Source organism: Stegastes partitus, unplaced genomic scaffold, assembly GCF_000690725.1.
Source record: "Stegastes partitus isolate 25-593 unplaced genomic scaffold, Stegastes_partitus-1.0.2 Scaffold1261, whole genome shotgun sequence".
Taxonomy (NCBI): Eukaryota; Metazoa; Chordata; class Actinopteri; family Pomacentridae; genus Stegastes; species Stegastes partitus.
Window position 1 is genome coordinate 196171 of NW_007578992.1, and position 15781 is coordinate 211951.

At 46.0% G+C, this 15781-nt stretch overlaps 1 protein-coding gene across 1 annotated transcript; it reads right to left on the reverse strand.

Annotated features, from left to right (window-relative positions):
* Positions 1-392: 392 nt before the first annotated feature.
* Positions 393-15743, reverse strand: LOC103369273 (plexin-C1). The gene is made up of 8 exons (XM_008297951.1): positions 15631-15743; positions 15388-15550; positions 5935-6037; positions 5572-5647; positions 4904-4945; positions 4676-4809; positions 1343-1522; positions 393-550 (listed from the first exon to the last, which is right to left on the reverse strand). Exons 1-8 carry the CDS (start codon positions 15667-15669, stop codon positions 430-432), a joined length of 858 nt encoding a protein of 285 aa, XP_008296173.1. The 5' UTR covers positions 15670-15743; the 3' UTR covers positions 393-429.
* Positions 15744-15781: the final 38 nt, after the last annotated feature.

The window sequence follows — 15781 nt, forward strand, 5'->3', positions numbered from 1 at the left end:
GCAGCAGAACTGACGTGCATGCAGATAATCGTGCAGTTCAGAGGCGGAGAGTGCAACCAAGGCCGTTTACTAAATTTACAGATGCCCCCTGAATGCCTCACATGCACCAGTAGACGCTGCTGTGTAGCTCTGCAGTGAGAAGCCTCCACTTGAAAAGAGTGAAATAAGGTGTTCTAATGTCAGACTTTCCTCAGCTGAAACAGCGTGAGATTTTCTACTTGGACTGGCTGCTCAGAGACGCAGACAGACTTGTGAAACCGCTGAAAAACCTTGACAGACCAAAATAGTTGCATGCTGCGGCCCTGTGTGAAATGACACACAGTATATTCTGTAATCGGTCAGGTCGTAATATGATGTAACAACGGCATGGCGTTATGTGACATGACATAATTAATGTGAGACAACAATTCAACGGGACGCTGAGCGCGACTACAGACGCACCTCATTGCTGCTGTCTGTGGGAAGTCTGACTTCCTGTGGGGCGTGGCTGTGGACGATCCCTTCCACAAACTCCAGGTGGGACCCCATGAGTGTGATCTTCCTCTTCCCACTGCAAAAGGACGCAGCCGCCAAACAGAGAAGACTACATTTATTACAGATTTCATTCCAGTGAGGGAATTTTCTCAAGATGGCGTCCACTTGTGGATTTTGTACGAGAGTACTCCACATATCAGAGTGACGTGACTCATCATGAATATCCACAACAAATGTTCTGAAGACTGTTGAGATGATGGACTGAAAAACCAACAAATATCGCCCTGCTTAGAGCTTGTAGCTAGCTTTGTAACCAACCTATGCTCATGTGATAACTGTTGTACCTCAAGCACACGATTTTAATTAAAATGCTAAACTGAACTGATTTGAAATGTAAAAACTGTAATGTATGTAGAAACATAAAATGACCCTTTCAGTTGCTGCAGCTAAAAAGGGAAGTGGTCCTATGTTGAAAGAAATCGCTTTAACCCTCAACCTGAAAGCATTCCTCAGCTGCTGACATCGTTTTCTAGGCTAGGCTGCAGCAAATTCCACTAAAGTCAGTGACAAAGCACTGAGGTTGATCCAAAAATAGCCATACATTTTTGCTGCCCTTTTTTGGAGTTGTCAGTTTTGGGCGTGCTGCCATGGCCATTTGTAACATCAAAGTATCTATTCAATCATCTTGTTAGCTCATAATCAACTATTCTATGGTCGACGTATGGATGTGGTGATGGCAGGATGCTACATGTGTCACTTCAAATTTGTTGCAGCTTCAACTGAGCTTAGTTTTACCACTTTTAAGTTCTTCCACTCAGTATTTTGGTATTTAAGCACAAAACATATCATATCAGAAATCCAAACATACCTGATCCAGGTACTGCTGGGTTTAATGTCGGTGCAGGACGGCGCTGAGCGGTAGGTGATTTTAGTGTTGCCATGGCAACTACCATCTGGGAGCAGAACGCACACTTTGACCACACCTTTAATATCTGTACTGGGAATGTGGAACGTCAGACTCGTGCCGGTGTTGTTCCACACAGGAGATCTGACCAGAGCACACAGAGAAACATCATGTCAGCGATAATGTGCAGAAACCCTCAGAACCGTAAATCTTTCTCAACACAATGAAACATCACTTTACAAAGCTACAAGCTTAACACATCTGAATGATAACTTTACCCCAATTACAACATTTATAAACACTAAAAGAGATCAAATGGGAAAAAAAAAAAAAGCCTTAAGAATATCCATCCATCCATCTATTCACTATCTCTACACCTTAATCCTCACTAGGGTCACGGGGGGCTGGAGTCTATCCCAGCTGACTCAGGGTGAAGGCAGGGGACACCCTGGACAGGTCACCAGTCTATCACAGGGCTACACTTAGAGACAGACAACCAAGCACACTCACATTCACACCTACGGACAATTTAGAATCACCAATTAACCTCAACATGTTTTTGGACCTTGTGGGAGGAAAACAGAGAACCCGGAGAGAACCCACGCTGCACGGGGAGAACATGCAAACTGCACGTAGACCGATCGCGTGTGTCCTCACCAGGATGCGAAACGGCGACCTTCTTGCTGCGAGGCAACGATGCTAACCACTGAGCCACCTTCCAATCATTCAAAATTATTCAACAAAAAATATTTAACTTTAAATTTCTGAAACCCGAAAACAAAAGAAGCTTTGCTTAATTTTCAAATTTGCAATTCTGAGAAACAAGTAGATTTTACTTGAAAGGGAAACGCCCTGTGTTAAAATGTTTAGGTCTTCCTGCACTAAATTTTGGTCCTGAAATGTGGAAAAAGCCTCCAAACCGCTTAACGCAACTCTCAAATACATTGCTTGCACATGCCAACCTGTTAATGTGACAACATGCAGTTTAGACTTGGGTTGAAAGTTGTATATAAATGTTACAAAGTCCGACCTATTAGGATTGCTGTTGTGGCACATCCAAAATATGTGACCACATTTGATGTTATTTTGGTAATTATGAGAAATTGTTTAACATCACTTTATATTATTGTAATAATATTTGCACACTTAGCAAGAGTAGTCCGGTATAAATAATAATGTAGAGGGGCGGAACCTTTGGCACTACCTGGTTGCAGCTCCCCGGTTGCACTGCGGAGCAACTTCCTGTTACCGCTCATACGCAATCTGGAGGAATTTGGGAGTGGCGCTGTTGTTCCTACTCTCACACTCTACATATATTTTGCAGGTTAGTACTCGGTTGAAAACAACTGTGAATGAAAGCTCTAAGCTTCGTATGATGTGTAGGTTGCTCAGTCAATATGTTGTGGTGAGTTGTGTAGCTTTTAATGTCAGTGTGATTGGAGACTATTGAGCCGGGGCTCACAGCGGCGGTAAAGCCGAGCCGCACCGTGGCGGTAGTGAACGCTATTTTCGCGGTAGTAACCTCGCGTGTAAAATGTGTGTATTAAGGCAGAAATTAATGTATGTGGCAGGTAATTCATGTGCAAATGGTTTCCTGCTGATTTTGTATGACTCCTGATGTGACTTGATGAATGTTTTGTCACCACTGAATACTGTGTTGGTTCAGAGTGTTTAGATTGATCAGTTAATACCAGATATTCATTGTTAGGGTCCGAGGACCCCTGCTTGCTGCAGCAAGTAGTGCTGCAGCAAGGAATAGTATGTTCCTGCTGCGTTTCTTTCTTCAACGCGAAACCCTTAATTTGACCCCCTAAACATGCTCAAAAACTCACCACAATTGGCACACACGTCCGAATCGGCGAAAAATTTGATAAAATGAAAAAAAAAAGACAAAAATGCTCTCCAGCGCCACGGAGTTACAGAAAAACACACTAAAATGGACCTAGCGCCCAGTAGGAATGTCGTACAGAGATCAAACCAACATCAAAATGTTCGTCTCAATGAGACCCACAAATCACGTGCTGACACCCCTGACCTATCTCAAACAGGAAGTCCACAATTTGCCTTTCAAAATAAAAAAATGAGCGAAAACATCTTTTGGGAAAAAATTATCTTGTCTGACAGCGTAAATCGTGCCAACTTGGAGACAGGAGACAGAGAAGGCCTTGATGTACAAAAGTTCTGAAGGGATTTGGCGTTTCTCAACCGGTTTTCGAATGGCGAGCCGTTAAAGTTGATGAGCTGCTGCAGCCTCGGCTCAAACTTTGTATGGCTGTCTATGGGTCATGTGCCGACATGCTGTGACATTTAGTCATCTACACAAAAAACTGAAGGTCCTACAGCTTAAAAAATGACACTGAGGGCTTCCTAACAAGATTTCCCACAGAAATATGCTGTTTTTACACATATTTGGTGAAAATTGTGGTTGTATGGGAGAGAGAAAGCGAGTAAAACTCTCAGCTCTCTCACCCAGGGACATGCTGAACGATGACATCATCACAGCGCAGTGCAGTAGGTCATGTGACTCACTGACAGGCTGAGCAGAGACAGAAACATGGCTCCTTCACCTTAAAGCAGGTTTAACTTGAAGAGTGGTCAGACGGGCATGAGGGTCCAACGCAGACCGAGGACCCGACCAACGCTGCTTGCAGCTTTAATTATTTGTTGTTCTGAGAAAAATGTGAAAAATGTCAAATGAGCTCATAGCACTAAGGCATTCCAAATATTTGCTAAGTCCACTTTTAAATAAGCTAAACATGCTCAGTAAGTAAAAGCACAGTAAGAGTAAAGAGTAACTGGGGTTTTCATTACTTATGTAGAAGCCTACAGCACTTTAAAGCTGCAGTAAGCAATGTTTTTCTGGTGTTACAAGGATTTATCTGGAAATGTAATAAGCAGAAATTATATATGGTTTTGAGTAACAAAACATGAATGAATACAGGATGGTATTTTATTTTGACTTAATTAGTCAGTAGTTGTAATGGACACTGAGAGCATTGAAATGTATTGTAAATGAGTTGTAGATGGAATAAAGATACGCAATCTGGAGGAATTTGAGAGTGCCGCTGTTGTTCCTACTCTCACACTCTACATATATTTTGCAGTCTGTCTTTGCAGACATTCTCTTTGTTGACGTGGTCACTGTGCCAGCTGGGGCCCGTAACACTGTCACCACGGAGGTGCCTATTTAGACATGACGCCAACACATTCAGAGATCAACAGAAAGATGTGCATGTCTGAAAGGGGCTTTATAGTTTCCACAGGTATAGTTGTAGGGTTGTCTGTAAAGTGACTCACTCTTGTGGAGTACAGTCCAGGTCCCCCTGGATCCTCACTCCGCTCACTTCTCTGAGGTTTCGACCTGACAACGTTGCATGGTTTCTGCCGTGGAACGACACGACACTGGGTGTGATGGAGGAGATCTCTGGCCTCTGACAGCAAAACACACACAAAAAACCAGCTTTAATACAATAATACTGATGTTATAAACTCTACTGAATGTGAATAAGGCGGGTTCAGACTCACAGAAAAGTTTTTCCCAAAATCCATCTTTTGGCAAACGCTGTCCTGCATCAGGAAATAGGAAGAAATTCAGCAGATGCTCATGATAGTCACTGTACAGGTACTATTATAGTTGATCCAGGAGTTAACGACAAGTGGGCATAAGAATTTACTCAGCATGTAAAGTCAGGATGGTCTCGGTGTTGCTGGAAGTTGTTTTCCCTCTGTTCTAAACAAAGTTAAACCCAGTCTTTAATCCCCGAGGCAAGGCTGAGTATAAAGGTCAATTCCAAGCACAAGGATAAAAAGTATTAATTTTATAATAAATCTAAACGAACAAAGTCAGTCTTGCTCCAAGCAATACATGTTTGGTACTGCTGAGAAAGGAATAACTTAGTCTGAGCTTGTGAGGAAAATTACAAACGAATCCTCTAATTCTCATTAATTCTTCTCTTTCTAGATAACTGCTTGATATCTTCTAACTGTTTGTGCTGACGCATGTACTGTTTGTATTCTGTGGTACACAGAACAGCAGTTTTTAGCAGATAATAAATATGTGAAATTCAGAATATCTTTCACAATCTTCAAATGTCTCAGAATTTGACAAAGTTAGATTGATGCTGCACATGTACAACATGTAAGAAGTGTAGAAAAGTCTGCATTTGATAGACATAGAAAACATGCAGCATTACATTCCCCTCTCCTTCGTTAGCCCAGGAACAGCCACTTTTGCTCCATCCACATCCAGCCTTGATACACTGCTGGCACCTGAGGAGACGACAGCCCATACTGGTGGTGATCAGAACCATAATAAAACCACTACTATGGATCACAGTGGCTTCAAACACAACAAACAAAGAAACCACTAAACCGTACACATCCTGTCAGGTGATGAAAGAGTCTCAGCAATAAGGATTTATGAACTTGTGTCAATCATGATCATTTCTACACTGATCCACCTGACTGAATGTGCACTTCAGCTTCAACCTCTGCTCTTATAGAAGATGTGATTCCAGCAAATGTCTTTGAGCTCTTGAAAAAATTAATGGACTTACAAAACAGAACTTAGTGGTCCACTGATGCCAGAGCAGTTGGTGACTTCCAGTTGTTCCGACAGATGCGCTTTCCCAAGTCTAATCTTTACTTCGACAAGAAGGCCTGTAAAGCAAAATCAATGACATGAATGTCAAAGTTCTTTCGTCGTTTGGGCAATACATGCGTTGTAAGAACATATAATGACACGGACTTGTTAACTCGTAGAGAATATTTCATGTGTTAGAGTCAGATCCTACTGAAGGAACTATATGGAATCACTTGTGTGTCAATGGAAAGTAAAAACCTGCACCTTGCAAACAAATTATTTGTGTAATCATGTAAACTGTTCTTTTACTTTTTTCATAATGATACATTAGGATTACATTACATTACATACTGACAGAGTTCCTCCTCAAAAACATCTACATCGACCCCTCAGTGCAGAAGGGAGGGATCCCCGGAGCTCCTGGCTGCTTGGAACACACCGGCGCAGTCACTTAGCTCATCAGACAGGCCCACGAGAGCAGAGGCGGCCTGGTTGTCCTGTGGTTGGATCTAGCCAATGCCGACGGGTCCATACCACACAAACTGATCGAGCTCGCGCTACACCTCCACCATGTTCACAGTAAGATCCAGGACCTTATTATGGATTATTACAATCATTTCAGGATGAGGGTCACTTCTGGGTCAGAAACATCAGACTGGCATCGCATCGGGAAAGGAATTCAATTCAATTCAATTCAATTTTATTTGTATAGCGCATATTTACAACAACAAGTCATCTCATAGTGCTTCACAAAGGCAGAAACAGAAACACCCAACAATCCAAAACATCTGGATTCCCTATAAGCTTCAGCAGTCCGCAAGCAGTCTGCAACAGTAGGAAGGAACCAAAAACCCCCACAGGGGAAAAAAAACCTCCGACAGAACCAGGCTCAGGGAGGGACGGCCATCTGCCTCAGGGAATAATAACAGGCTGTACCATCTCTGTTATTCTTTTCGCTCTCGCTATGAACATGGTGGTCAAGTCAGCCGAGGTGGAATGCAGAGGGCCCCTAACCAAGTCAGGGGTACGACAGCCCCCCATAAGAGCCTATATGGATGACCTCACCATCACTACAACATCGGTCCCAGGGAGCAGGTGGATCTTACAAGGACTCGAGAGACTCATCACCTGGGCAAAGATGAGTTTCAAGCCCTCAAAGTCAAGATCCATGGTGCTGAGGAAGGGGAAAGTGGTGGACAAGTTCCGTTTTTCCACCTTAGGAACTTTCATCCCAACCATCACCGAGCAACCTGTTAAGAGTTTGGGAAAACTCTTTGATTCCAGCCTCAAGGATTCTGCGGCTATCCAGAAGTCCAACAAAGAACTTGAAGCTTGGCTCACCAAGGTAGACAAGTCTGGTCTGCCAGGTAGATTCAAAGCCCAGATCTACCAGCATTCAATCCTACCCCGTGTCCTATGGCCCCTGCTGGTCTATGCAGTCCCAATAACAACTGTGTACTCCCTCGAAAGGAAAATCAGTGGCTTTCTTCGGAGGTGGCTGGGCCTTCCACGCAGCCTCACCAGCGCTGCACTGTATGGGACTAGTAACATCTTGCAGCTGCCCTTCAGTGGCCTCACTGAAGAATTTAAGGTAGCACGCACCAGAGAAGCCCTACAGTACAGAGACTCCAGGTACTGCAAGGTGTCATCGGCCGGCATTGAGGTGAGAACAGGGAGGAAGTGTGGAAGGCAGTGTCAGCAGTGGAGGTGGCAGAGTCTCGCCTGAGACAAAAGGCGCTGGTGGGCCCTGTGGCAACAGGTAGAGCGGGCTTGGACTACTTCCCAAAGCCCTTGGTCAACCAGGCTCGGGGCAAACAGAGACACCAACTGCTCCGGGAAGAGGTCCGTGCAGGCGTGGAGGAAGAGCAGCTGAGCAGAGCAGCAGGACTCCAGCAACAGGGAGCATGGACCAGGTGGGAGAGTGCACTGCAGCGCAGGATCACCTGGAGTAACATCTTGCAGGCAGATATCCATTGAGTCCGTTTCCTTGTCCAAGCTGTCTATGACACCCTGCCAAGCCCAGCGAACCTCCATGTCTGGGGAAAGAGCGAGGCACCTTCCTGCCTTCTGTGCTCGGGAAGAGGCTCACTAGAACATCTCCTCAGCTGTTGCCCAAAGGCTCTGGCTGATGGTTGTTATCGCTGGCGCCACGACCAGGTGCTTAGGGCAATAGCTGAGAGCCTAGCCACAACCATCAGCACCAGCAAACATCACCATGCTCCAATGAGGACAGTCCTCTTTGTTAAACCTGGAGAGAAACCTCGGGCACACTCACAACTTCCTACGGGCCTGCTCCGCATGGCCTCTGACTGGCAGCTGCAGGCCGACCTGTGAAAGCAGCTGAAGTTCCCCCAGCACACAACAACAAACCTCCACCCAGACATGGTCATCACCTCAGAGGCTTCCAAACACCTGATCATCCTGGAACTTACGGTGCCCTGGGAAGAGCGTATTGAGGAAGCCAACGAGAGGAAACGCACGAAATACCAGGAACTGGTGGAGGAGTGCAGGGAGAGAGGCTGGAAAACCTACTGTGAGCCCATAGAAGTGGGCTGCAGAAGCTTTGCATTGTGCTCACTCTGCAAAGTTCTGAGTCGTTTGGGCTTTACGGGGACGGCCAAGAGGAGGGCCATCCAATCTGCATGTGAAGCCACAGAGAAGGCCACAAGGTGGCTTTGGATAAAGAGGGCTGATCCGTGGACTGCTACTGGGACGCAAGTCGGGGCTTGATCAACCCCGGCTGGGTCACCTGGGTGAGGGTGTATGATGTTGCAAGACCCGAAACACCCGATTACCCCAGGATACATCACTGAGGATGCGTCCCAGTGCATCCATGAGATGTGTCTTGAATAAGAATACGGTTTCCTCCGCTGCTTTCTCACTAATCAGACTTTTGCCATCACTGTCTACTTTGCAGTCATGCTGCATTTGTGCTGCCTGACGTTTTGTTTGCACTTCTGATACAACCCTCTCACATGGGCAGGTTTCTTCAGGGGTTTGTTTCTATTGGATAATATGCTTTCAAGTAACAGCTCAGTATTGTCATTATGTCAGCCTTTTACATCTTTTTGCCTCTTTCCTGCTCTCTGCGCTCACATATATTGCATTTTAATACAGGGGAATGAATCTGTTACATATTTGTCTGTTTCTCTTATCGGACAACTGAGCGAGTGTGAAATAGCGACTGAAATACGGCCTACGTCTACATGTTAACCAGCAATCACTTCCAAGCTGCTGCTCTGCACTGCTAAGATCCAGATTGTATAACATTATTTGACGAAATCACCACACACTTAAGTTAAAGACAGCAGCTGTGCTGTGATTGTAGTTATATTACATTTAAAATTCTTACGAAAACAAAGTTAGAAATGACAGAATGCCTTTTTTTTTCTTTCACAGACACTCACTCCAGTCTGTGTCAGCTGCTGTACATCAGTTGAATGTGCTGCTCCTCTCTGAGCAGATTAGAAACAAAGAGGGGGTTGCTTGTGCGGGAAAGCAAAACCTCGAGCTTGCGGGACTGGTATCCAACTGTATGGAAAGTAGCTCAGGCTTGCCCAGTACGTTGCTCTATTTGTTGCTGGGTGCCCGTTTAAAAAACAAGTCGCTAAAGGGCTGAAAAGTTGCTACATCAAGCAACAAAATCGCTAGGTTGACAACAATAGCTGCAATGACGCATTGAGCTGTCACTCAAAAACTCAATAGCCAATGGGGATGCGTGCCTATCAAGCCCGCCTACCTGTGTTGGTGTCAGAAGTGCAAACAAAAAGTCAGACTCCACAAATGAAAGAGCCATCAGTGATGGTGTGTGTCCATAGGGGGTGCTAGACAGTGTCATGACAGATGATTGACAGGTGCTCACCTATAGAAAACCAATACAGGATCCGCCCTCTCATAGCCATACAAACGCTGCTGCACCTGATTGGAAGAAGGTCTTTCTGATGGTTATCTTTTATCAAGGCTCCAGACTAACTTTTCAGTAGAAGTACGGGGCAGTTGGTGGCACCAGCACATGATTTAGCCGCCCCCGTCCATCCATCCATTCATCCATCCATCCATTTTCTTCCGCTCATATGGGGTCCGGTCGCGGGGGCAGTAGGCGAAGCAGGTCATCCCAGACTTCCCTCCCCCCAGCGATGCTTTCCAGCTCTTCCTGGAGGATCCCAAGGCATTCCCAGGCCAGCCGAGAGATATAATCTCTCCAGCGGGTTCTGGGTCTGCCCCGGGGTCTCCTCCCAGGTGGACGTGTTCGGAAGACCTCCAGAGGAAGCCTCTCTGGAGGCATCCGAATCAGATGTCCATACCCCCCCCAACTGCAGGGCTCCAGACTGCGACCAAATGGTCGCATATTGCGACTAAAATCCGAGACAGTGCGAGTAAATTTTTCATCTACTCGCGCATGCGCGACCAGTAAATTTGCCGATTTTTTAATTTAATATTTTTTGTTGCTGACAAACTTATGCTCCACACTTCAGCCATGGATGTATTAGATCCATGACTTCAGCCCACTAGTTGGCGGTAATGCAAAAATGAGCTGGTTTGCCAACTGACATTAACTCAAAAAAAAAGAAGAAAGGAGACGAGAACAGAAGAAGAAGAAGGCTGGCTAATGTGTGTGTGTGTGTGTGTGTGGGGGGGGTGACGACTGTGAGACTGTGATAGGCTAATGTGTGAAAAGAGGCGGGACTTTGGGGTTTTTGCGCGAATCCACAGATTTCAGATCCCGGTATCCTTTGTAAACAGTGGACAATGGCGGCGAAGAGGACTATCAGTTCGTACTTTCTGCCCACAAAAAATAATGTTCCTGAGGAGACAAATGTCGTGAATGAGTCCGACTCAGATTGCGAGGAAACGGTCGTGGCGAAAAAAGCCAGGACATTCAGCTTTCGTGAAGAGTGGCTGCGCGAGTTCACTTGGCTGAGGTATTTTAGGGAGACGAATTCTATGAACTGCAAATTCTGCTGTAGATACCCACAACATGCGGGGAACACAAAATTTGCTGACAAGACTGGCACTACACAATTAAAACATGACACATTAATTAAACACAGTGCCAGTCTGAAACACAAAATGTGCCGCGACCTGTCCAATGACAGTGCAACTCCACTCCCAGTCGCATTTAGAAAACAAGCGGCTTCTAACCAGTGCGCCGAGGAGGCCGAATTGATTGTGAAATTTAACACGGCATATTTCATCGCCAAAGAAGAACTTCCTTTTACAAAATTTAAGGGCCAACTCGATCTACAAAGGAAGAATGGTGTGAAAATAAACGCAACATACAACAACGACACAGCATGCGCACAGTTTATTGGCGTCATCGCAGATGGACTGAAACGAAGGACGAACGAGAAGATTATGGACGCTCCTTATCTGTCACTCATGATCGATGGAGACACGGATACATCAACAAAAGAGTGTGAAATAATATATGCCAGGATCCTGCAGCAAGGGAGACCAACAAATGTCTTGATTGGCCACATCGAAGTGCAACATGCACATGCACATAAATATTCACTTAGTATTATTAAGCTGTAACTGGTTTATGTTGTCAAAACCATTGCACAATAAAATGAGTTCATAAGCTTGTAGTTTCTGTATTTATTGTCAAAGTATTTATCAGTGTTACAGTGTATATGATAGGAAAACATTTTAAGTCGATTTCGGTGTGCGCTCCTAAATTTTCTGCTTGCGCCCCTAAAATTTTAAGTTAGGGGCCACTGTGCTCCTAGTAAAAAAAGTTAGTCTGGAGCCCTGAACTGGCTCCTTTCGATGCGCAGGAGCAGCGGCTCTACTCCGAGCTCCCTCCAAATGTCCGAGCTCCTCACCCTATCTCTAAGGCTGAGCCCAGCCACCCTGCGGAGGAAGCTCCTTTGGGCTGCTTTTATCCGCGATCTCGTTCTTTAGGTCATTACCCAATGCTCGTGACCATAGGTGAGGGTTGGGACGTAGATGGACTGGTAAATCAAGAACTTCACCTTGCGGCTCAGCTCTCTCGTCACCACGATGGTCTGGTACAGCACCCGCATTACTGCTGATGCTGCACCGAGCTGCCTGTCCACGTTGCACTCGATTTTCCCATCACAAGATTCCGAGATACTCCTCTCGCTTGAGGAAGCAACTCCCCCCACCCAGAGGTGGCAACCCACCGGTTTCCGGCAGAGGACCATGACCTCCGACTTGGAGGTCCGCATCTTTGCCGCTTCGCACTCTGCTGCAAAGCGCTTCAGTGCATGCTGAAGGTCACGGTCTGATGAAGCCAGCAGTCCCACGTCATCTGTAAAAAGCAGAGACGCGATCCTGAGGTCCCCAAACCGGACACCCTCCTCACCCTGAATGCGCCTTGAGATCTTGTCCACGAAAACCACAAACAGGATCGGGGACAAGGGGCAGCCGTGGCAGAGTCCAACACCCACTGGGAACTAGTCCGACTTATTGCCGAGAATGCGGACACAACTCGCACTTTGGTTGTACAGGGACCGAATGGCTCATAGCAGCAAGCCTGGTACCCCATACTCCCTCAGTACTCCAGACAGAGTAGGAGGAACACAGTCATAGGCCTTCTCCAGATCCACAAAGCACATGTGGACTGGCAGGTCGAATTCCCATGCACTCTCAGTAGCTCCGCAAGGGTAAAGAGCTGTTCCACGACCAGGACGAAATCCGCATTGCTTCTCCTGAATCCGAGGTTCAACAATCGGTTGGAGCCTCTTTTGCAGCACCCCAGAGTAAACTTTCCCGGGGAGGCTGAGAAGTGTGATGCCCTGATAATTGGAATGCACTCTCCGGTCCGCCTTTTTGAAAATGGGAACCACCACCCCAGTCTGCCACTCCACAGGCACTGTACCCGATGCCCACATGACACTGAAGATACGTGTCAGCCATGACAGTCCGACAATGTCCAGAGCCTTCAGCATCTCAGGGCAAATCTCATCCACACCTGGCACTTTGCCACCAAGGAGCTTCTTAACTACCTCGGCAAACTCTACCATGGACATGGACGCAGAAGCCCCTGAGTCTTCAGACTCTGCCCCTTCATCAGAGGACGTGTTAACCGGGTTCAGGAGTTCCTCGAAGTGCTCCTTCCACAGCTCGACAAGATCCCCAGTCTGGGTCAACAGTTCTCCTCCCTGGCTGTACACAGCCTGGGAGAATCCCTGCCTCCCCTTTCTGAGGCGTCGGACAGTTTGCCAGAACTTCTTCAAGGTTGACCAAAAGTCCTTCTCCATAGCCTCCCCGAACTCCTCCCACACCCGAGTTTTAGCTTCCACGACCGCCGCAACTGCAGCTCTTTTGGCCAGCCGGTACCTACCTCTAAGGTACTCTGGTACCAGGTACACTTACGAACAACCTTATATTTGAACATGGTGTTTGTTATGGCCAATCCGTGGCTAGCACAGAAGTCCAAAAACAAAACACTGCTCCGGTTCAGATCGGGCAGGCCGTTCCTCCCAATCAAGCCCCTCCAGGTTTCACTGTTATTGCCCACGTGAGCATTGAAGTCCTCCAGGACAACTATGGAGTTCCCAGGCAGCACCTCTTCCAGGACACCACCCGGTGACTCAAGAAGGCCGGACACACTGAACTGCCGTTTGGTGCTTAAGCACAAACAACAGAGTTTTCCCCTCTACAACACACAGTCGCAGAGAGGCGACGCTCTCGCTCTCCAGGGAGAACTCCAACATGGTGGCGCTCAGCCGGGGGCTTGTGAGTATCCCCACACCCACCCAGCGCCTCTCACCATGGGCAACTCTGGAAAAGGAGAGTCTAACTCCTCTCCAGGAGTTTGATTCCGGAGCCCTTGCTGTGTGTGGAAGGGAGCCTGACTATATCTAGCCGGTAACGCTCCACCCCCATGGGGCCCCAAGGCTCCACCATCAGACGCTCCCCAGCGAGCTCCCCCCCAGGCCCGGCTCCAGGAGGGTGGCCCGGTCTCCCTATTCCGGGCGAGGTGGCAGCTGTCTTTGTTTTGTTCTTCATCCAAAAATACATTCCTTTTGACCCCACTCTTTATTTGATATCAGTCCCATAAACTGGTCAGGCTTAACTCCTTCCTTGCAGGCTAAGGTAAATGCTAGCCAGGCAGCTGCAGTTCACGCAGACAGCTGTGAGACCAAAATGTTGTTGGAAAAGAATGAAATAACGCATTTTACTGTCACATGTGGCTGTGTCAAAGTGATTTTTGCCTATATGGGCTGTTTTCTTTAAGCTGACTTTTATACGTGCGGTGTGCAATTTTAAACATCAGTACCGCAGTCGATCATGTGCGCTTTACTGTAGGAAATGAAAATTGTGATCCCTGTTAATATTATTTTTTTACTTTTTAGCCCGAGCACTGCGTTAGCTATCATGACAGAGCAGAGAGCTGCTTTTTCTGTAACTGGCTTAGTCGAGATCTCCCTGCCAGCACCCACATTCTGATCAATATATGTGTTTCAGTCGGACATTGCTCTCCATGTTTAGTTTTTCAAAATAATCTGCTATTGATCATTTTGTCATTGGAACACAGGGACAGTGAAATGGATTATTTCCCACGTTAGGCAGGTTAGAGCTGACTGAGCCAATGAAGAAGAAGAAGTAACGCTTTCATGGACAGCAGCTAACTCAATAGCAGCCCATGCAGGCTGGAGTGTCTCTAAATTAGTCTAATGATCATCATACACTTGCACAAACGTGACCACCTAAAATTTTGAATTGCACACGCAAGAAAAAAAGCTGTATGTGCAACCATTTTGGTCACAGTTTGAAGGTGTGACTCTGGATTATATTTATTTATCTGTTGATTGGACCAACACGGTGGCTTGTTTTTTGGCGGCTTTAAATTTGACAAAAATGACAAAACCACATCACCAAGAATCTATTTTCTAATTTCTAAAATTACTTAAGTTGAGGAATAAGACATGCAGTTGTTGAATCTATCTTCACTTTAGAAAAAGTTCAAAGTATTACAGTTTTTTTCTGAGTTTCCAGAAGCACTGAGTGGCAGCTGGATGTACCTGATTTGCAACAGTCTAGGCCTCAAATTTAAATCAACAAGGATCGTACAACATGATGCCCTGTCTCTCCAAACACATCGCAATGCAACCAGAATGCATTGCACGCCTGCTTCCATAGACAATGAATGGGAAGGTTTGAAATGACAGATCCTATGGACATCCATGTTTAGTTTTTCAAAATAATCTGCTATTGATAATTTTGTCATTGGAACACAGGGACAGTGAAATGAACTGTAAACAATATAAGACATACAGTTTAAACAATGACACAAATACTTTGCTTAATTTGGTCTCAAATGTTTTTGTTTTATAATACTGACACAAACCTGACTCCACAGCTTATAGCAATATTGTGTTTAATAGATTGTTGTGATGGTTTAAGGTCCTTGAGTGAGAAATATTTCAATGTATGGATTATTTATCAAGTCACTGACCGTCAGGAGGAAGCGCGCCATTAGACAGGATGCAGGTGCATTGTGGGAACTGTGGAGGAGGGCTATTCCGGCTACAAAGCTCAATGGAAGTTGCAGAGAAATGACAGGCAAACTTGGACGGGTTCTGACCCACAGTCACGTGTGTCTGGATGCTTAGTGCGATCTGAGAAAGAAAGCAATACGAGTGATAAAGACCTGCTAGTTAGAACTGATTCCAGTCAGAAGTGTGTGTGTGAGCTGCACCTGTCCACTGGAGTCCTTCTCAACTCTGTGGGAAACCATTTTCTGCTGCCATTCATCAGGAATGGACAACCAGTCGGAATCTTTGCAGTCATCTGCAAAGGTGCAACTGGGAAAAGGAAACCATGTTAACATCAAGTTTATAGTTCTCTGA

Bases quoted from the DNA above. Each gene is read 5' to 3' on its own strand.
- LOC103369273 (XM_008297951.1), bottom strand. From the start codon at position 15,669: ATGGTTTCCCACAGAGTTGAGAAGGACTCCAGTGGACAG. The intron at 6,038-15,387 runs GTCAGTGACTTG...TTTGCTTTACAG, and splicing joins TGGCGCGCTTCCTCCTGACG to GCCTTCTTGTCGAAGTAAAG. The intron at 4,946-5,571 runs GTAATGCTGCAT...TTCCTGATGCAG, and splicing joins CTAACGAAGGAGAGGGGAAT to GACAGCGTTTGCCAAAAGAT.